This window comes from Ctenopharyngodon idella, chromosome 23, assembly GCF_019924925.1.
Source record: "Ctenopharyngodon idella isolate HZGC_01 chromosome 23, HZGC01, whole genome shotgun sequence".
NCBI classification, from domain to species: Eukaryota; Metazoa; Chordata; class Actinopteri; order Cypriniformes; family Xenocyprididae; genus Ctenopharyngodon; species Ctenopharyngodon idella.
The window spans coordinates 22,002,414-22,024,577 of NC_067242.1; the positions used below are offsets into that span (position 1 = coordinate 22,002,414).

General features: G+C 38.3%; 1 protein-coding gene across 3 annotated transcripts in view; it reads right to left on the reverse strand.

The window, feature by feature from the left end:
• fam49bb (family with sequence similarity 49 member Bb) overlaps positions 1-22,164 on the reverse strand; it is a 57,664-nt gene that overhangs the window by 21,577 nt on the left and 13,923 nt on the right. For all 3 annotated transcript variants that reach the window (XM_051882755.1, XM_051882753.1, XM_051882752.1), the window contains 2 exons: positions 16,814-16,896; positions 319-401 (listed from right to left, as the gene is read on the reverse strand). In XM_051882755.1, the coding sequence (XP_051738715.1) occupies positions 319-391 (73 nt within the window). In that variant the 5' untranslated portion in view covers positions 392-401; positions 16,814-16,896. The remainder of the gene's footprint in view (positions 1-318; positions 402-16,813; positions 16,897-22,164) is intronic.

The window sequence follows — 22,164 nt, forward strand, 5'->3', positions numbered from 1 at the left end:
TCTTTGGTTCATTCACCCTCCTTTGCTTTGAAGGGAGTTTTTGGGTTCAAACAAATAAGATGGTAGCAGATTGTGTGTGGTTCATGAACTAGTCTCCAGGGGAAAGGAGTTTAAGATAATATCAAATCCCAAAGGGGAACTGGCATTTTTTTATATGGTGACCAGATGATGACCTACACATCTTGATGGCAAAGTGCCCAAACATACCAACAAGGACAGATATTAAAGTAGTGCATATTTTGAGGGAATCTTTGAGAATGGAGGATTGTTTACAGGTAATAAATGAAAGAGTTGATAGAGAGGGGAGAAATATCTCACTTTCAAAATCAAGGAAGAAGTTGGGCTCTTGTTCAAGGTCTGTGCATGTCAAAACTTTTAGGAGGTTCCCCATGACAACGTACCTAAAGAGAAAGAGAAAGAGACAAGTGTTAAGTGACAAATTTTGAACAGAAATCATGAATTCTGGTGGTCAGATTCAGGTGGGGGCACTTAAGTGCTCTACTCTGATTCCATCATGGAGCTTATCTCCCCTGTTATCAGTCAAGAAACCATTGCCCCTCCAACCACCAGTCGACGCTCCTTCCCCTTACCCCAGCTTCCACTCTCCAGACGCAGTGGTTTTCCTGTTCAGGGCACTGGGTCGACCAGATGTCACTACTGTAACCCCCTCCCTCAGCACACACACAGAGTTACGGGAATCCCTGCGCTTTGGTGGCCAGTGCCAACCGTGCATGTCATGCCTACTGCTCACGTTCAGTTCCCTATTGAGGGGCCCCAGGCATTCAAAGTCAAGATTTAGGAAGTAGACTAGTGTTTTTAGATGTTAAAAAAAAGCCCTCTAAAAACCATTAATTCTCTTGGGATAACTGAGGCCAATGGGTTTACAAATTTGCTTTTGCAAAACATGAATAACAGTAGACAGGGGTGCAGTACAGAAGCAAGGCCATCGCACAGCAAAATTGAGGAAGGAAAAGTGACATTCCCAAGACGTTCAACAAAAGGGTAGTTTCATAGATAACAAGATTTTATTTACTGATTGACTGACTTTACTAACTAATAAAAAGTACTTTCTTCAATATCAGTTTAAAGTACAGACACATTTATTCATAAGCTCAATATATACTTCACTTTTTACAGGTCAGGTAGAGTATGTATTCAATGCACATGAAGTAAATTTCATCATCAGCATAATGTGTGAAAGCCAGGGTTTGCCTTGTTTGTCCGTTGTTTTACAAACAAAAAAGAAATGGAAAAGATGGAACAACAACATCAAACTTCTGGAGAAGCCACAACAATAGACATCCGTGTTGATGAGCACAGTCATAACTTCTGGAGAGAAATAGCGCAGACATTGGATAAGGATGACATTTTCTAGTGCTTTCTTGTAGAGCACCTATGTTCACGCACATTATAAACATTACATCAAATTCAAGGTTTTTCCTGCATTTGAAAATATTTTGGTAGCCACCAAAATGAATCTTTGTCCCACCAAAGATTTATTTGATCATTTAATGTGACGATACCTGCTAATAGCCAGCTTCTTTAAAATGCTCACACGAGTGTTTGTGTAAGTGCTCTGTGAAGAGCGACGAAGGTTTCTATGTACAACTTGTTTTGCAGCGTTAATCTTTGTAGCCAATCACAGACATATCTGTTGAGGACGCAATGGCCAATCAGATGTGTTTAAGTTAGTCAGAATCCGCTCAATACCGCTCAAAAAGTTTTTAATCAGCGTGAATTTTGCACGCTCGCAAATCCTTTCATTATAACCAACAAAGTATAAACACAATGTCAAAAAGAGATTCATTGCACAGAGTGCAGCTTTGTGTACCTCGTGTTGTAACTGACAGATTCAGTGATTATAATGGCAGTGATCTTTGCTTCCTTTCTGTATATAATATATATTTTTCATGTTACAAACTACACATTGTAAAGTTTCTAAATTGACAACCATATTTAAATGCGCAATTGAATCTGACTGACAGTGATAACCATAGAAATAGACAGAAAAAAAAAAAATCTGATACTGTATGTCAAATGATCCGTGCATTAAGCCTTGGAGTGTAAATGCAAAATAATAAAGCTGCCACTTTTTCTATGTAATGTGTGATGTTTTACTTTGTTGTTCACTTTACAAATCAGTCACTTTTTACATTTAAATTTACAGATTTTTATTACAATAGTTCTAAGAACATTTATTTTGTGATCTGTCCTGATAGTGATTATTTTTATTTCTATTTTATAAATAGGATCAGATGAGTTAATATTACAAACTGTTTCTTTGCATTTATTTTATATTTATTGACAGTACTAGGCTCACAGTTGGGTTTCTGTGTTGGGTACTTTGTACTGTGTGTGTGGATGACTATGTTCATCCACCACCACCACCGAAGACCATTTTTGACCCAGGAAAAACCCTGAAATACTTTAAAAGACTATGTGTTTGGCTGTACATATATACCTAAAGTGTTTGTGTTAAAACTAACTAATCTGGGCTTCATGATGACAGTTACAAGAGTTGAGCGGCCTAAAACAAACTTTTCTGACTCAAAGTTTCAGGATGAACAGTTTGGAACAATGGAATATATTTGCAACTACGCTTGGTGACACTAGTGACACTAGTGACAGAGTCAGAAAGAAGCTGTAAAAAACATGTAAAACTATGACTATTTTGGAAAAGCCTGACTAAGATTGAAAGTGGACTTCTAATTCTACAGATCTGTACAAAATTGCTCCAACACATTTTTAAAGTTATAAAAACACTACATAGCTTTTTTTTAGCTTGTTAGAAAATCAACTATACAAGGAAGATTCTGAGAAATCACACAGAAGGGGGAAAAAAAAACATCCTTCCTAGTATATACCAGAGTCCTCCAACACTGAAAAGTATATACCAGATAAAACACTGAGAACTGTGGTGGTGGCATTTTCCCATCTGCTTACAATGATATTTCTCAGTATAAAAAGTTTTTACCAAGAACTCCAGTGGTCCTGGAGGTAAGCCTCTTGCTTTAAGTGGTAGGAGTGTCTGGTTTGAATCCTGTAACGTATTTTTTATTTTTATTTATTTTATTTTATTTTTTGGTTTATACAGTTACCAAATTCACAATTCAGCCACAGATAATCTATTACAACTACACCACAACAGAAAAACATTTTTTGTGTTTTTATAATTTATTAAGACAAAATAAGAATTTTAATATCAGTTACAAGTAAGGAATAATTGACGATGGTCTGTTGAATTATTAGAAAAATAATGCACACCCGAGGTGGTAAAGCGGCCACGACACGAAGCAGAGTAATTTTTTGTAGGACTAATTTTTTACGCATCCATCCCAAGCCTCCACTGCTTTTAGAGCTAGTAACGGAGGCTTGAGCCATTAACATGCAGACTAATGACAGAGGTTTCTGGGCATGCATTGGATCCGTGCAGAAAGAAAACTTCTCACACAGCATGAGAGTACCAAATTAAGTTCTTTCACATCTTCTTGTGCTTGAATGTTTAAATTGGCAAAGATTAAAAATGCAAATGATAAGTGATAACAGCCCTTTTGGGTGGGCACTGCCCATCTTTGTTTAACTATAAACGCACACACACACACACACACAAAGCATTAACACAGATGTACACAATGTCATGACTGACTAATCTGTATTTTTTGACAACCTGTTGTAAAGGTAGCTGCATCATACAAAAACACTGAACAACACAAAAAGACTGTTTACTTTCACCTAGTACAAAAGATGAAAGAGAAGAGGAAAGTAAACGAGAGGGAAAGGGTCAATCTAGGCCATGACAACAGCAGCATAATACCCATGATTCCTGCGCCTCTGGCGGGAAGGGAGAGGAGTATAACACATACATAAACATGCTGGCAGCTAGATGTAGGTCACAGACATGAGTGTTTATGTGTGTGCATGGGTGTTATATAATCTAGCTGACGGTAAGACAGGACACTTCTAAAAAAGAGATGCAAATCTAGACAGCATGGGACAAACAGTCACTCCTACACGCCTGTCATTACAATGAATGTTACAGTCAAAGGGGCGAAGTATAAATAGCAGATCAGAATGTTTTGGAGTGAATGAGTGAATTATATTGGGAGATGGTTTATGTAACTGGTTAGTATGTGGAGAGTCATTTACTGTACATTTTCTTAACAACATCCAAGATTTTAGGTTAATTATATAAGGAAAAGTGTAAAACATTCTTTAACTCATCACCATGTATTTTACAATTTTCACTATTTTAAAGGTACAAATATTCCCTGTAGTTTCTCAGGTAATGTGAAATTATAAAGTAAGGCTAAAATTATGATTAACTATACTGACATGTTAATTTGACAGCTTTACTTTTTATATGTAAGGTTGTCAATTTAACAGTCAATTTAGTGTGACCTCACACTACCTTTACATAAAAGGTAAAGCTGTCAAAGTAATAAATAAATAAATAAATAAATAAATAATATTAATTGATTTATTAATGGGTTTAATTAAATGACATCATGTAATTAATTTAATATTATATTTGGTATTAATTTAGTCCGTCATTTTAATCGATGGATATCCCTAATAATAATTATAGAAGAAGAAATTTTTTATAAATTATTGTAGATATAGCATGGCACACCACACTGCTGCAATTGCTTGAAATTTCAAGTCAACGTCGTGTATGTCTTGGCTGAGAACATGGCAGAGAGACAGAGAGGGTGTATGCAGAGTGACAGGAGACAGGCTGCTGACAGGTGGAAAGTTGAGACATGAAGAGGTAGACAGGTGAACAGGACAACAGAGACAGAGAGTGTCTAGAAGCTGAGGCAAAGAGACAATGGATGAGAGATTTGACGAGGAGTGACGCAGGGGTTGAAGTCAGGTGAGTGTCTGAGCTGGGACCATCTGTGTGAGGGTCTCAAACAGTTACAGGGACTGTACATGGAAGTTACTGACAGTAAACCAATGATCAAAAGCACTCTAACCCATACTGACAGAAGAAAGACTCACCTGAGCCAGCATACTCTAACTGACTCAGACATTCACACTTTAGAAAAGAGACATGGACACATGGGCAGCGACAGGTTAAAGCCACACTGAGGATCATGTGGAGGTCAAGGCTTAGCAAAGCTCAGGATTAGAGTTCAAGGACAGTGGTGTGAGTCAGTTATCAATCTCACAAAACAACCACTGAAGGTTGTGCTAAGTTTTTAGGTGTGCAAAAGTATCTTACAGAGAGCATTCATTTTATGGACAACCAAAAACAACAGAAAAACCCAAGAGAAAGCTGAAGAACCATGAAATCCAAAATCACCTTACTATATTTTTAATATAATATAATATAATATAATATAATATAATGCTTTTGCACCAGCTTTACTGTTTGTTCATATTTATCCACTGTTGGAAAGTTACTTAGAATAAATGTGACCTGAATCCAAGCCATGCCAATGATGTACCGCTGCCAAGTGCGCCAACCCCAAATCCCACCCAGCGCTCCCTCTAACCATTAGGGGGTCATTCCAAGGACGGCCATCTAAAAAATCCAATATTGCACCAAATTTTCACTGACACAATCATATTTCTTACTGAAACAAATAAACAAAAAAAAGTTTATTTAAACATTTATTTAAAGAAAGCAATCTTTCTTTCAGAGACAAAATACACAAAGTCAAAAGGTTTCTTTTGTGGTAATGTTATCATTGACCCAAAGGAACAAACATGATTGAGGTGTACGTATGAAAGGAACTAAAAAGATTTCTTTACAAAAATGAAAATAATCATGAATGGAGAACATTTATCAAGGTCCTAATAACTCCTCATGACAACAACAGGGTATGTGGGCCACACTGAGACAAGAGTGAAAATTATATTAGGCACAATGCATTTGCCTCTCAGCTTCATTCACAGCGGTCCCAAAGGGTGAAGGTGAGCTCCCCATACGAGCTCTTTCCGACAGAGAGAGGCTCTGACCTGGTTGTTTTCTTTCGGAAGCCTCCTACTGGGAGATTGCGTGCTGGAGGAGAGAAGCTAGGATGGGATCTGGAGAAGGAGGGAGCAAAAGGGGGGCTCGTCTAAGCCCGCTGGGCACTTACGATTCACTACTGCATTCTGATTGGCTTGCACGCAAGTTCTCCTTCTCCTGCACTCCACTGTATCCATGGAGCTGAAAAAAGCTGGTGCTACCAAAAACACGCTGACAGCCAATCAGAAAGCGAATGGCGAGGCGGAGGGGAGGATGAGGGCACTGGAACAGTAGTCCGACTTAAGAGCTTGCGTATGAATATATGAATAGCGATGAGGTAATGCGCCAAAAATGCACAACTAGCGCAACAGCAACACGCTGATTAATCACGGAATAACTGACATTCCAGCCTGAGGATACATATGATCAATTAACCTAGGTTAAAAATGTATATTTGAATGAATTGTATTTATACCCGCTCCATTAACTTACAGTAATCTAAATGCACACAGGCAACGCGAGCCATAACATATAAGGCATGCAGGAATTCTGCAGGAGCACTGCAGCATGGGAATCCACGTGCTCCACCATACTACGCTATCATTGTGGTGGCATAGGAAAAAAACAACAATCTCTCCCCTCCCTCATTCCCTCCGTCACATGGGCACGGCCGTGGAGTGGCTAACCGGCTGCCTGGGGCATTGAGGGGGAGGGGAGCGAGTGAATTAGTGTGTTTTCATGTGCTTGCTTATTTGAGTGAGTGGATGCAATAATCCAGTTATGTATGTGGTGAAGTATGTGCAGAATTGATCCTAATGGGAGAATATTGCCAGAAGAGCGACACTTAACATAACAGCCTTGTCTAAAATCAAATTTATAGAGGCTTAGCCAGTGATTTATGCAATTCAGGCTTAAAATACACATTTATTGACAATCACTTTCCAAACGCCAAGTGTGTGCCTGTGATAATGTACGCTCAAGTATGAGTAATGTGTGTGTGCATGTGATGCATCATGCAGTGTCACTCTACAGCAGCATCACTTACATCCTTGTCTGCAGTTTTAACTTGACCTAAATTTCTCGGGGCGTGCCGCCACATCGCATTAGCCGAATATCTGTGCTCTGATTTCACCCCAACCCCTTGAAACCCACCCAATCGAACAGAAAATGGGGGAGCAGATACCCTTCATCCACCCCCCAAAAATTGCATGACCTCCCCTGACCCCACCCAGCTGAGGTGATGCGTTAAATAAAATGAAGGAATCAAAAGGGTGATGGATGAGGGGAGGGGAAGCGTGCGTTTGTTTGTGACTTGTAGCCCCACCCACGCTGGACACACTGGAGTAAACAGCCGCTTTAATGCCCTCTTCAAGCACAAAATCAAAACAAACCGCTGGATAAGCCAATGAGGTTGTAGTGCTTTTGAAGGATGTATACTATTGGTGCATCCGGTTTGAATGTTACAGCAACAACAACACTGTCAAATGACAACCGTGACATTTGTAGCTTTGATGTAACCTGCACCATAACAAATAGTGACACACAAACAGCGTGATGTTACTGCTGCTCACTTACAATTGTTATCATTTAAAAAATTTGCATAATTCTCAAGTAGGTGGCAGTGTATGGTGATAACCGGAGAGGTTCAGAGTAGGATTTTTGGTTAATCTCTCCTACAATAGGACCTCTTAGGCAGCAATGTACCTCTCACGATCAAAGCCAGAAACCATGGCAACCAAATATCATAAGCCAAAACAGGGCACCTCATCTGAAATGTTGGGAGAAGGAATTTTAAGCCACCCCGTTCCAAATGTTCAAAGTCTGTTTAATCGACAAACATGCATCACTTCCATTTCTGAAGCTGTTGAGATTAACGTAATCTTTCAAAGTTCCTTTTTTTTTTTTTTTTTTTTTTTTTGTACAGGAAAAATGAGTTACACAGAAAACTGAGAGACAGAACTTGATGCATCCTGTATCTTTAATGTCACAGCTAGTGTAACATCCATGCTTGCTTCAGAAAATAGCAGAACTGGAGAGAATTCATGTGCGTTGGTGTCCTTCTATTACCGTGAAGGTCTTTAAGATCTGAGAAAGTCATTTGGTGCAAGACAAGCACAGATAGTTTAGCCCCTGCATACAGATTAACACAGGCTGTGGCACTTTCGCAGCCTGAAGATGGAGATCTTGGCTATGAAGTTTGCATGTGTACAAAATACAATGTCTGACCCCATTTTTGAAGTACCTCTCCTTTTGTCTTTGACTGACTCACCGCTAACAAATCAACATTTTTTTACATTATTTGATGTGTTATTACTTGACGTTTACAAAAAGAAAATGTCAAATGCTTGTTTCAGTTTCTTTTGGTTCTCCTAATTCAGAGTAAGTGTGTGGCATCAGAAGAGTTGTTGAGGGGTGGGGCACTGTCAAACTGTGATGGGATTTTTGGGGGTGTGTACAGCATGATTTGGATTTAATCTAAGAGGCTTGAGATGGGTTTTTAGGCACAGAGCTCCCTCTGCTGAAAGGTGTGTGCAGAGGACCACTCCCTATTCTCTGGGTGAAAATAAAATAAAATAAAATAAAAGAATGTATATTGCAGGGTATTTTGCATCAAGGATAATAATACCCAAAATTCTTATTCTAGGACAGATGTAAATGTCATATTGAGGTTTGAAAAAAGGTAAAGGAAAGTGTTTAAAAAGTTTAAAATGAACAATCAATTTTTTAATATTAACCATCGGGGAATTGAGTGGACTGATGAATTAGGCACCAAGACTAAGACCATGTATTAAGAAATAATAGGAATCCTGCACCGTTTCAAAACAGAGACTGAACGATGGCTTCATAAAATTTTAGCAAAAATGGTCAATGGAGAATGATCTTGACATTTACACAGCAGGGCAATGACAGCGTCTGTAAAATGTCTGTGGTATGCATGGGTGGGCGGTAAGTGCAGTGTGTATATGACACACAGTAAATGAAAGGGGAGCTAACCCAATGAATATTTAACTAATCCTTCCTCTCCCTTCAGCTGCATCAACATGTCTGAGAGCAGGCACTGACTGACTCACAAAACACACTACCATCCTTCTCATACCTAAAAGATGTCTCAGATCTCTAGGCAGTGGCTGCGTCTGCTCTCTCAGCACCACTTCACCTCATGTCATGTCTTAAAAGGGCAATTATTGCCAAAGGTCAATGGAAAAGCAAAAGTGCACTTAAAAACACAAGTGTATCCAAATTCAAACTGAAATATTTATATTTAGCTTTGTTGACTGGAAACTTTTCTTTTTTTACTTTAGTTGGTTTCTACTTTATAATAGTATTACAAGGTTAGTTCACCAAAAAAAGAAGAAAATTCTGTCATCATTTACCTTATGACGTCCCAAACCCGTAAGACTTTCGATCATCTTCGAAATACAAATGAAGATATTTTAATGAAAGCTGAGAGATTTCTGTCCCTCCACTGACAGTCCACGCAACTACCATTGTCGATTCAAAAAGTTCATGAAGAGCTTGGAAAACTAATGCATATTAATTGAGCGGTTTAGTACAAATTTTCTGAAGAGACTCGTATGCTTTATATGATGTAATTTAGACTATTATTCATTATTATGTGTTACGCAGCACGTTTGAGCTTCTGCAAGAACCAATAAGGTTTGCTCTTTCACATCAAATAAGTACAGCTGAGCTTCTGTTTGTTTGCCTAAATTAAATATGTTCATCATATAAAGTGATTGAGTCTCTTTATTTAAACTAAACCACTCAATTCACATGGATTAGTTTTACGATCTCTTTATGAACTTTTTGAAGCATCAAAGTGGTAGTTAAAAATATTAAAAAATAAAAAATATAATTTAAAATATCTTCATTTGTGTTTCGAAGATGAACGAAAGACTTATGGGTTTGGAATGACATTAGGGTGAGTAATTGCTGACAATTTTTTTCATTTTTGGGTGAACTAACCCTTTAAGTCCTACACCCACAGCTTTGGTAAAATGTAGTCTACTATAGGCATCATATTCAGTTTCGCCCCCACAAAAATAACTTTTTATTGTCATAAAAAGTTAAAAAAAAATAACTGTATTGTCAATTTCACATATTTATTCTCATCATGAGTTTATTTGCCTAGCCCAGTATGGAGTTTTCTTCAGCTTGTTGTTTCTTTTGCTCATCTGACAGAGAACTAATGTCTTGTAGAGATAGAAAGATGGATTGTGATAGTCAAAACATTCTAGGGCCTTTCTAGGGTTGGTCACTAATGCCCCCTCTTCACTGAGTTGGACGTGCCCAGCTAGTGACTGGTAGTGTTAGTACAATGACATTCAGAAATATCTCAGAAAAGTGGCTCTAGAACCACTCATACATTTATTCAGTTCAAATCGGATTCAATCATCTGATTCAAGTCAATCTACAGGATAATTTTAAGGAATGAAGAGTTACCAAAATAATATACGAGTGGTCAAAAAAAAAAAAAAAAAAAAGTATATTACTGTATGTTGTAAAACTAGTGAAAGTGTCTAAAACCCAGAAACAACACACCCACATACTACAATAACTTATAACTTTGCAAATGGCACCACCTGCTGCACAAAATAAGCAATTACTTTAACACAATCCAACAGCACCAAGGTATGACATACTATGTGCATTACACCAAACACTACTGAAATTTTAATTTAGAAATACTATGTCAGAAATCTCAAAATCAACTGAATCAAACACACTGTGTTCCATTTTTGCAAAAACTTTATAAATATGGTAAACAACAGAGTTTAATTACTAGTTTCAATATTAGATTTCCCCTGTAGGACAATAAAAAAGGCAAAACCATGAACCATGTCCAGAGACCAGATTATTAGTCATTTGGGATGGACGATTGTTTTGTTTTTTTGTTTTTTGTTTTTTTTTAAAATACAACACAGCCAAAGAGCAAGGCATTAAAAGCATTCAAAACATCTTCTCAACCACAGAAAAGGCAACTGGAAAGCACCTTGAACACCATAGATTTGTGGCTGGGCATTCACATTCATACTACAACTATCTGCATATTCTATTCCCACACTTTCTGACCAATGAATTTTCATGATTTCCAGTCGTTTATGACTCATCCAGTCAGTCATGCTAACTGATTTTTTAAAAATCATTTTATAGAGATACCAAGTATAGGATTAATTTATAGTTGAAGAGATACTTTACAGTGAAGCATAACTAGAATCAGTTGAATGAATGTTCAAAAGTTTTGGGGTCAGTAAGATTTTTTTAATGGTTTTGAAAGAAGTCTCAGGCCCAGCAAGCATTAAAAAAATACAGTAAAAAAAAAAAAAATAATAATATTGTGAAACAGTATTACAATTTAAAATACTGTTGTTTCTACTTTAGTGTACCATCATCCTTCAGAAATCATTCTAATATGCTGATTTTCTGCTCAAGAAAAATTTCTTATTATCAGTGTTGAAGACAGTTGTGCTGTTTCATATTTTTGTGGAAACACGTTCAAAAGAACAGCATTTATTTGAAACAGAATTTTTTTTGTAACATTATTGTTGTCTTTATTATCACTTTTGTTAATGATACTTTGCATCCTTGCTGAATAAAAGTATTAATTTCTTTCAAAATAATGATCTTTTAAGATTTTATTCCTTGACTGTAGGAAAGCTGGTCAAGACATCAGTTTAATTATAACCACAATTAGTACACACATGCGGAAGAGACTATCCAGTTACTCATCTCTAGTCAAAATGCAGATGGACAGACTGTAACCGTCAAACAGACTGTCTAACTGATACCGCCAGGCATCTGAAAATAATCAGGCATTAATCGTACAGTTATTCCAACAACAAATAGCTCAGAGCAATCGTGTAAATCCTATTAAAGTGGTGAATCCTCTTGTAGAGGCAGTTTTCAAGATTACCAGACAGTGGCAGCATTGGCTGATATGCAGGGGGAGGGGCTGACACTGTTAAAGATGACCTCAGGCTCCACTGCTAGACACATATAATCCATCCTCGCCTTGCAAAAGTACAAGGCGTTTTCATTGGCTCCCAGCCACAAGATTTGGAATAATCCAAATGCATCTCCTGTAACGCATAACATCATGATCTGCTAAAATGAAAATTTGTGTGTGCATTTTATGAACTAGGTGTCTGCTTATAGATGTCAGATGAAAAGGGTGTGTTCTCTACATCAAAGTTAGCAATTATGTGTGTACCAGCTTGTCAAGGTATCCATGGAAACAAAGGCAAAAAATAAACATGGGTGGTTAGGGGCAGGAAATAATAAAAATAAAATAAAAAGACGCAAGCTAAAAAAAAAAAAAAAAAAAGTCATAAGGGTGGAGGCATGTTGTCATCTAAAAAAAGTTCCCTATTGTGATGTACATCCAGGTGAAACAGCTTCTTGAACAAGAAAAAAAATGTGGGCTAGACTTGTCCATCCATCAGCCCATCAGAATCGTTGATTGTTTGCTATTGCTCATGTGAGTGACCAGTTGCTGGAGGGGAGAGGTATTAGTCCTGACCTCACGCCAGCAAACACGTCATCAGAGAAAAGAAGAGATGCCATTGAATGGAGGAGGGGAAGTTATTTTGATTAAAGATTAAAAATAATGATGTGCATGGATAAATCATTTATAATAAAAGCTGTGATAATCCATAAAAAATAAGAACTTTCAATTTTGATTTCATGGTGCCTTTAAATAAACTATAATTTCAGACAGACAGACAGATGGATAGACAAATGAAATTATAGATAGAACAACAGACAGATAGAACGAAAGACAGACAGACAGACAGACAGAACAGTAGACAGAACGATAGACAGACAGACAGACAGACAGAGACAGATAGACCGATAGATAGAACGATAAAGAGGTTAAATGACAGAATGATAGATAGAATAATAGAAAGGTTAAACGATCAACAGATAGAATGGTCCACAGATAGATAGAACAATAGATAGATAGACAGACAGACAGAAAGAACAACAGAATGATAGATAGATAGAACGATAGATAGACAGACAGATAGAACGATAGATAAAAAGATAAATAGAACAATAGATAGAACAATAGAGAGATAGATAGAACGATAGATAGAGAGAGATAAAGAGATAGACAGATAGAGAAAGATAGAACGATAGATAGAACGATACATAGAATGATAAATAGAATGATGGATGGATGGATGGATGGATGACAGATAGAACGATAGATAGAACAATAGAACAACAGATAGATAGAACGATAGATAAAACGATAAATAGAACGATGGATGTATGATGGATGGATGTATGGATGGATGTATGATGGATGGATGACAGATAGAACGATAGACAGATAGAATGATAGATAGAACGATAGCAGGATGGATGGATGGATAGAACGATAGATAGAACGATAGAACGATAGAACGATAGATAGATAGATAGATAGATAGATAGATAGATAGATAGTTTTGGTAATTAACCATCTTTTGCAAATTAAAGCTGATTGAAAAGTTAATTTTCATTAGTTATTTGTTTACGGGTCATTAGATCAAGTTTAACCACTTTAAATCTGATAGAGATAAAGCATTGCGGTAAGATTGCTGTTATGTGTCACGATCATCGTCTGTTCCTGTCAGTTCCTGTTTTATAATAAAGCTTGCAAATGGAAATCTTCCAGAGCCAAGTCAAGTCTCCGCTGATCGTCTAGAATCACGTCACGTCTCTGGATTTGTTCGGGTGCGGAGAGGGTTGCGTTCCAGTGTGGCTGATCCACCGCTGACTTCAGCACGAGCGGCTGGCATTCCTAAGCCTCCGCCGGCCGCTTCGCCCTCAAGGCCGCCGGCCGCTTCGCCCTCAAGGCCGCCGGCCGCTTCGCCCTCAAGGCCGCCGGCCGCTTCGCCCTCAAGGCCGCCGGCCGCTTCGCCCTCAAGTTCGCCGGCCGCTTCGCCCTCAAGTTCGTCGGTTGCAACGCCCTCAAGTTCGTCGGTTGCAACGCCCTCAAGTTCGTCCTGCCGTGGTTGCCCGAGCCACCTGACCTGCCGTGGCTGTCCGAGCCACCTGACCTGCCGTGGCTGCCCGAGCCACCTGACCTGCCGTGGCTGCCCAAGCCACCTGACCTGCCGTGGCTGCCCAAGCCACCTGACCTGCCGTGGCCTCCCTACACTCCTGACCCGCCATGGCTGACCAAGCCACCTGACCTGCCGTGGCCTCCCTACACTCCTGACCCGCCATGGCTATCCGTGGCACCTGACCCGCCGTGGCTGCCCTTGGCACCTGACCCGCCGTGGCTGCCCGTGGAATCTGACCCGCCATGGCTACCCGTGGCACCTGACCCACCGTGGCTGCCTGAGTTCCTGGATCTGCATTGGAGACCCCGTTCCGGTCTACGTCTCCAATGCACCCACCCCCCCTCCCTATTTGTGCCATTTACGCCGCGAGGACGCGCCTTCCGGAAGGGGGGCGTTATGTCACGGTCACCGTCTGTTCCTGTCAGTTCCTGGACTCCATTTCCCATAATCCTCCCTGCCAATCACATGCACACTCCACACCAATCACCAATTGCCACACACACCTGTAGATCATTACCTGGACTATAAAAGACTTACACACACACACCAACTCATTGCGAAGTCTGATTCACCCTTGTGTTCAATTCTGAGCATTTTCTTGTATTGATTGCCTGCCTGTTTCTGATCCTGTTTGCCTTCCGTGTACGACCCTCTGCTGCCTGCCTTCGGACTGTGTATTGTTTCCTGACCTGTGAGTGTTTTCTGCCTGTCCTGACTACTGCCGGTATCCTGACCACGATTCTGCCTGTCCCTGCTGTTCCTGTTTGCCCCTGCTTTGACCCTGCCACGTTCTTTTATAATAAAGCTTGCAAATGGATCTCTGCCTGAGTCTCGCTTCATTACATTATGATTGTTTCAGTTATTTACAGAACTGAATAAATGGCTTTTATATTTAAAGGTGTTAAATGTATTAATCTTACACTGCAAAGTGACAGCGTACAAAGGATTCAATTAATCAAAATAATTTGTGACAATTATTTAATGAACGAAGCACATAAATAAATGTATGACAAAGCCCCAAAACAGACAATTAATCATTATAATCGCAATTATTTCTTCAACAAGTAATTGTCAGCCAAATTTCATAATCGAGACAGCCCTAGCCCTAATGATCTCCTCTTTCATCACACGACAATGCATTTTAAATGTATAACTTCTAAGCATTCTAGCCCATAGCCCTAATGATCTCCTCTTTCATCACACAACAATGCATTTTAAATGTATAACTTCTAAGCATTCTAGCCCACCCCACAGAAGACTGGCACACATTCAGCACCCTCTCCATTATGCTCTGAGAGAAACCACAATACAGCTTTTGCTCGGCTTTAGGCTCCCCTCCATCATGCATATAAATGGGGCCACCTTCTGTAAACTCTGACACTTTGATTACATAAGCCGCCATCCTAGAGGAACAGGAAGCTGCATTACTCAAGCCCTCTTTATATCCCACAATGCCGTTCACTTCCGCAGTGGCCATGTTACACAATCTAGGCTCACATCTCTGTTGGAAAAAAGTGCAAAGATTTAATAAAGGAGAGCAAAGCTTGAAAAACAATTGTGACAAAACTACGTGCCATCAAATGCTGGGAAAACTGTGCTGCTTTCTCAGATGTCAGACTATATAGTTGAAGATGATCAAGTGTAAGTGTATGAACTATTTAAACAACAACAAAAAAAATACTACATCAAGTAAATCATAAAACAATAAACAAACAAAAATGTTTGCCGTTTGTGTCCAAAGCTTAAACGAAAGAACCCAAAGCTTATCTCAATGCTCAAACCAATCACAAATTCTAAGACAGATGATAAACACCAAGACTGCTTTGCACCTGCAACACATCAACAGACATAAGGGCAGGAAGACTCCACATACCAGAAAATACTGAACCAAGAATGTCCTACACCCCAATACAACAGCCCAGAGCAGAATCATACGAGAGCTTGTGCTCACCAGAACACCCAGAATGCTGAACTGACAAAAGAGACTCATTGCTAAGATATCAGGGGAATGCAGGAGAGAGGAATTGGTTTCTGGACAACTGAACTGTGGTGTCATTCTGATGTGAAGGTCTTAGAAGTCTGCAGTACACTCAATGAAAACTGAACATCTTTACATGTTCAAGATACAGCACATTAGCACTGTGTCAAAACCAAATGTCATGCAAAACAACAGTCAAGTGAGCTTTCCTAACCATGAAGTCATTTTGACAGTCACATTTTTTGTTGCACTGTCAGTAGCCCCACCCACAGTAAAATCTGATCGGTTCAAACTCCTGCTCTGCATTTTTGTATTATAAATGTCAAATATGTTTTAACTGGCTGTGATTTTGTTGCTTGGTGCAACAAACTTGATGCACTGTGCCTAGTTAGGAAGAGGTGTAGTATGAAAAGCAATTATAGCACAGTAACTAATATTGCAGTGAGGGGTCATATTTTACCGTACCATGTTAATGTATGTGCATTTTCAGAATGAGCTGATTTTGTAGTTTAGTTTCAACAGATTCTTTATTCTGAAATTTAGAGACATCAAAAAGTTTATTGTATTTAAGTAAGTGTATTCACACTACCGTTCACAATTTAATTCGCATTAAATTGATCAAAAGTGACACTAAAAGACTTTTACAACTTTACAAATCATTTCTATTTCAGCAGTGCCTTCTTATAGGGTAATTATCTTAAAAAAAAAATATCACACAATACACAAATTTTAACAAAACAGTTTCTTCAGTTCACAACAGTTCAAATAGTAAAATAACTGCACCGTAGTTGTAACAGAGCTGTGATTGTGTGTGGAATTGCTTACCAGCAGAAAAGCAGAGGAGGTGACAGAAGGGAGGCCTACCCAGGCACTCGCCAAGGTCGCAATCCTACAGAAATACTAACAATCTGCAAAAAGAGAAGAGAAAAAGAGTTCTCATTAATCACCACTAAAAATAAGCAAATTAAAAAGAAACAGAGCTGTGACATCAATGACTGAACATGCTTTTAAGCAGCATTTCTCCTTTTCAATTCCTCTACATGTTTGACTTTTACAGACTTTCTCCCCACTATTTCGCAATTCAAAGCCTAGAATAAGCCTTAACACACTAAAGCCTTCAGGCTAATGTATTCACACAACCTAATCACTCAGTGCATGTTAAGTTCCTGATTTTAAACTTGCTTCAGACTTCCTTCAATTTCATGTAAGCTTGTTATACCACACCTGAATCGTTTGCCCATTACCACAGAAACAAACAGTGTCGTCTTGTCTCAAAATCATCGAAACAACTACTGTGCACAGCTTTGGTCTAATGGCTGCAGTGAATCAACCCCTCATCATACCACAAGACTGAAGCCTGCAAATGTGGGGTTTGATCAGGGCAGGGGATGTGCTAGTTTTGTGATAATTATGTTCTTGACATTCAAGAAAACTTTGCCCCCTCTTCATGTAATGCCTATAGGCTGTAAAACTGCCCCAGTGGTAAAGCGATGGGAGGTGCTCAGGCCACTTCCTCTTGTGCAACACTTCCTCCCATTCACGACAGACTTCAGCTTTCCATTATGCTTGCTGGCTTCACCCTTAACTTGAGTCAGTGTAAACCATTTAATGTGGTTATTTTACAAACCCTAACCCTACTAGACACATCCTGCATCGTTTGTGCTATGAATATGAATTATGCTTGAGAAGATTGTTTTATTATTTTTTTAAATAATCAAACATGATTTTTGCATGGCAGATTACAAAACAGGCAAAGAAAAAAAAAAAAAAGACACACACACACACACACACACACACACACACACACAATTAAAAGATGGGACCAGAGCCACCTAGCAACTTTCAAGAACACCCTAGCTGCCACTCAGAACACCTAAGCAACCATTCAAAACATATTAGCAGCCACATAACAACCATCCAGAACACCCTAGCAACCACCAAGCAACATAACAACCAACCAGAACACCTTAGCAACCATCTACAACACCTTAACCACCTTAGCAACAACCTAAAAACCCATTCAGAACACCCTATCAACCAATTACCGACAGCCTACAACCAACTAGCAACAGCCCCATAATCATCCAGAATAAAAAAAATAATAATTAAAACTAATTAAAAAAATAATTTAGTAACTTAAAATTAAACCAGAACCACGAAATTCCTGAAATTCCATGAAATTCCTCTTGCAAGCTTTTAATCATTCTAAAATTGAAATTAAAATGTAATACACTTTTATGTAATATAAAATGTCAATTCAGTTTTAGTTTACCAGGACATTAAAGTCAATCAACGCTAAATGAATCAAAACTACACGCTCCTTCCCATATTCACATGGGGTTTCAAAGGGTTAGTTTACCCAAAACATTTTGTCATTATTTATTCACCTATGTCGTTTCAAATTAGTATTTTGTTTATCTTGGAAATAGGCTTGCCATGGTGTTCGGCCGTACATGATTACATTGCTTGGACACCGCAGCACCGCCCTCCACTGTTGTTTTTTTTTTTTTTTTTTTTTTTATATAGAAATAAAAACCATTTGGTTCAGTTTGACAAAAGACACTACAATTATAAACTGAAAGTGTCTGCTTTGCAGCACAGTGGAGATTGGGTGCTTCTCAATACTCAAATTGATGCTTCCTCCTTTCCTCTAGCCCGTGATCTGGAAACAAATCGTACTCAGCCATCTTAATTCTCTATTTGCACTGCGAGGAGGCGAGAAACAAGGTGTGAGGAGGCTTCCAGAGGAGGCATGAGCGAGGATACACAGGTGTATCCTTCCCTCGCATCCTAAGGGGTTGGAGCTAAGATGCGAGGAAAGGAAACAAATAAGAAATGAGAAGCACCCCTGGAGTCAGATTTCACTCATCATGTGACAGCAATTAAGCAATTAAGTGGGTTTTGTTGTTCAGATCCGCCAACCCTGGAGAGATGACTGACAAGACAATGGCGGAGGATTTGGTGCTCAACAGATCCCTATACACAGAGTATACATGATATAAATTATATTTACAGTTACAATGACTTGATGAACTTGTTGAAGCATTAAAGTTTCAGTCGCATGGACTTTGAACAGAAATGCTTGGACAGAAATCTCTCAGCTTTCATTAAAAATACTTTCATTTGTGTTTCAAAGATGAAAATGATTGGAATGACATGAAAATGCATAATTGACAGAATTGTCATTGTTGGATGAACTATACCTTCACCTTATTCTGAGCAGTGTGAAAAGCAAACATCACAGGAAAAGTCTCAGGGTTCTCTAAAAATGCTTGACAAACAGGCAAACTGCAAATTCCTGACCGGGTGTAATGTTACTCTTTGTAAAATACACTTAGCTTGACAGATTTGTCAGAAGGTCAGATAACAAAGGCAGTTAAAACTCTGCTTGTACAAGTGTCATGTTTCCTTGAGGTGACATCATTTCATCCCTCCTCAAACACATCTGAGGTCAGTAGGTGGCGGCTGGTGACTTCAAAGCGGTTTCTTTGCCATTGTGAAACAAGCAACTGGCCATTTTTGCAATATCAATCTTCAGTCAGTCTAACAAAAATCCCCAACATGATAAAAATGCAGAAAATTCCTCCATTTAGATCCAACATTGAGAAAATGCAACAGTGAACTCAACAGAGCAGATCCAAGCATTAAAAAGAGCATGCCTAACCAACCATGCTGTATGACTTGACTATGCATTGGTTTACGGTCAAACAAAGAGTTGAGAGGACATTGTCATCTTGCTTTAATGAAATGGAACCCAGTGATGCTTTATATTTTGTAGGGGTGTAACGGTTCTCGGTAAAAAAATCTAACCATACCGTTCTCCACCCACAGTTATGCCCGCACTTGCACCATGGTTCATCTTAAATCTGACGACGCATCTATAATGTGGTTTGTTGAAAATAACACGTAAAACAGACAGACAGAGTTTGGCTAATGTGTGTTTCTGTCGATGGATACGCATTCTGGCTTCCCAATATGTTACAACAGGGATGATAAAAAAAAAATAATTAAAAAAAACAAAAAACAAAAAAAACATCATTACAGGATATAACATGATTCTATCACGTTTAGACAGAAAGATGAATATCTGAGGAAGGAAGTTTTTAACTAACTGCTCAAGATCTGGTCTAGATACTAGATAATACACAAAAGACTTTCTCTGCAACAAATCACTACGCTAAACCTACAGAAAACTGCTTGGCCCATTCAATAATACAGATCTTTCATTCAGTCCTATATTAAACAAAAACATAATTCTCTGCTATTTTAGCATGGACAAAGCAATAGGGCTGCATGATTTTTGTTTTCTGAGACAGAAGGATGCCAATACCACAATTTGCCAAATATTTTGTGATCATGTACCAATTAGATCATGGTTAAAAATATTGATTTCTCGATTTTAATTAATTATCATTTTGAAAAACTGATTTCGATTCTTAAATCCTAAGACTTGTTCAGTCTATGCTGTTTTTAGAAGATGAATGAACAAGCGTACGTGTAGCGTACGTACCTCCCATCCAATAAATCGCAATAAGCTTTGTGCTTTATTTCTTCTGATGTGAAAAAGTCTGAGCTTTCAAATTCTGTCCATTTTATTACGAAATTCAAACAATAAATACCATTTTGGCGTTCAAAAGGAGTGACAGATCGCTGTTGCTGCCTCAGTTCAAGAGAAGTGGCGGCACAGAGCGCACGTAAACTAATCATCTCATCCCCTTTACTATTAGTTAAAGCATGAAATAAACTTAAATGAACATCAGAAGTTATGTTGAAAAATACAGTACAAAATCTGTATCATGTCGAGGAAAAAAAAAACAAAAAACACAGGGAGCCCTTAAAGGGGTAGTTCACCCAAAAATGAAAATTATTTACTTACCCTCAAGCCATCGGTGTATATGACTATCTTCTTTTAAATGAACACAATCTGAGTTATATTATATATTATATTATAATAGCTTCCAGTAAATGGCTGTACGCATCGAGTTACGGAAAAACAGTAATCTTTGACCTGACGGATGACATATTGACGAACGCGGAAATGCAGAGGATAGAGCAAAACAAAACACCAGTCACAAACTAGAAGTCTAAAACGAGAATTTTTAAAGAGAAATGTCGAAGGGTTTCGATATAAGAGAAGAGAAACTTAAGTTTGTTGCCCAGCCCTATTTGTTTGAACCACGAGAGGCGTCTAAGCTTACGCTACTCCTGCATCCTACATCGGGGTGTCAAACTCATTTTAGGTTGAGGGCCGGATGGGGAAAAATGTAACCAGGTGTGGGCCGAATTTTATTTTTAAACCTTAGTGAGCTGACAGTTACATTAACCATACAAACTACACATTCATTTGCAAGAAAAAAACCCCCACTATACTCTATGAAAACAGCATTTGTTTTTACTGCGAAAAGACTTTATTAGACTTTTCAAATTACTGTTTGATTGGTAACACTTTACACAATATGGTTCATTAGTTAACATTAGTAAACAACATTAGTTAACATGAACTAATAATGAACTGCACTTCTACAGCATTTATTAATCTTTGATGTTAATTTCAACATTTACTAGTACATTTTTAAAATCTTCTTAACATTAGTTAATGCACTGTGAACTAACATGAACAAACAATGAACAACTGTATTTTCCTTAACTAACCTTAATGAATATTAGTAAATACAGTAACAAATGTATTGCTCATGGTTAGTTCATGTTAGTTAATATATTATCAAATGTTTAACTAATGAACCTTATTGTAAAGTGTTACCATTTGATTTAATGTTTTTATTAGTGATGCACCGATTTTGATTTTGATACTGGTTGCCTTTTTTTTTTTTTTTTTTTTTTTTTTAAGCAAAAAAAAAAAAAAAAAGGGAGGTATTTTTGTGTTCTTCTCTTTGCGTGCGTATTCAGCATGTGGCTATGTTAATGTCCTGTTTACAGACTTCGTAATATTTTCAAATGACAGTTTGAGAAATGATTGCAAAGCAGTTTGTTTGCAAGTCCAGAATAGATATTGGCCAAAATAAAACTATTAACCGTTCGGATTTATAGCCGGTGGACCATGCATAACTGTTTTTCATTTTACTGTTCAAATCATCCCCCGGGCCAGACTGTGCAGATAGTGCAGCCCTAGTAAAATGTCTCCAAAATCTGGGAGAATGTAGATGAACAACTCATGA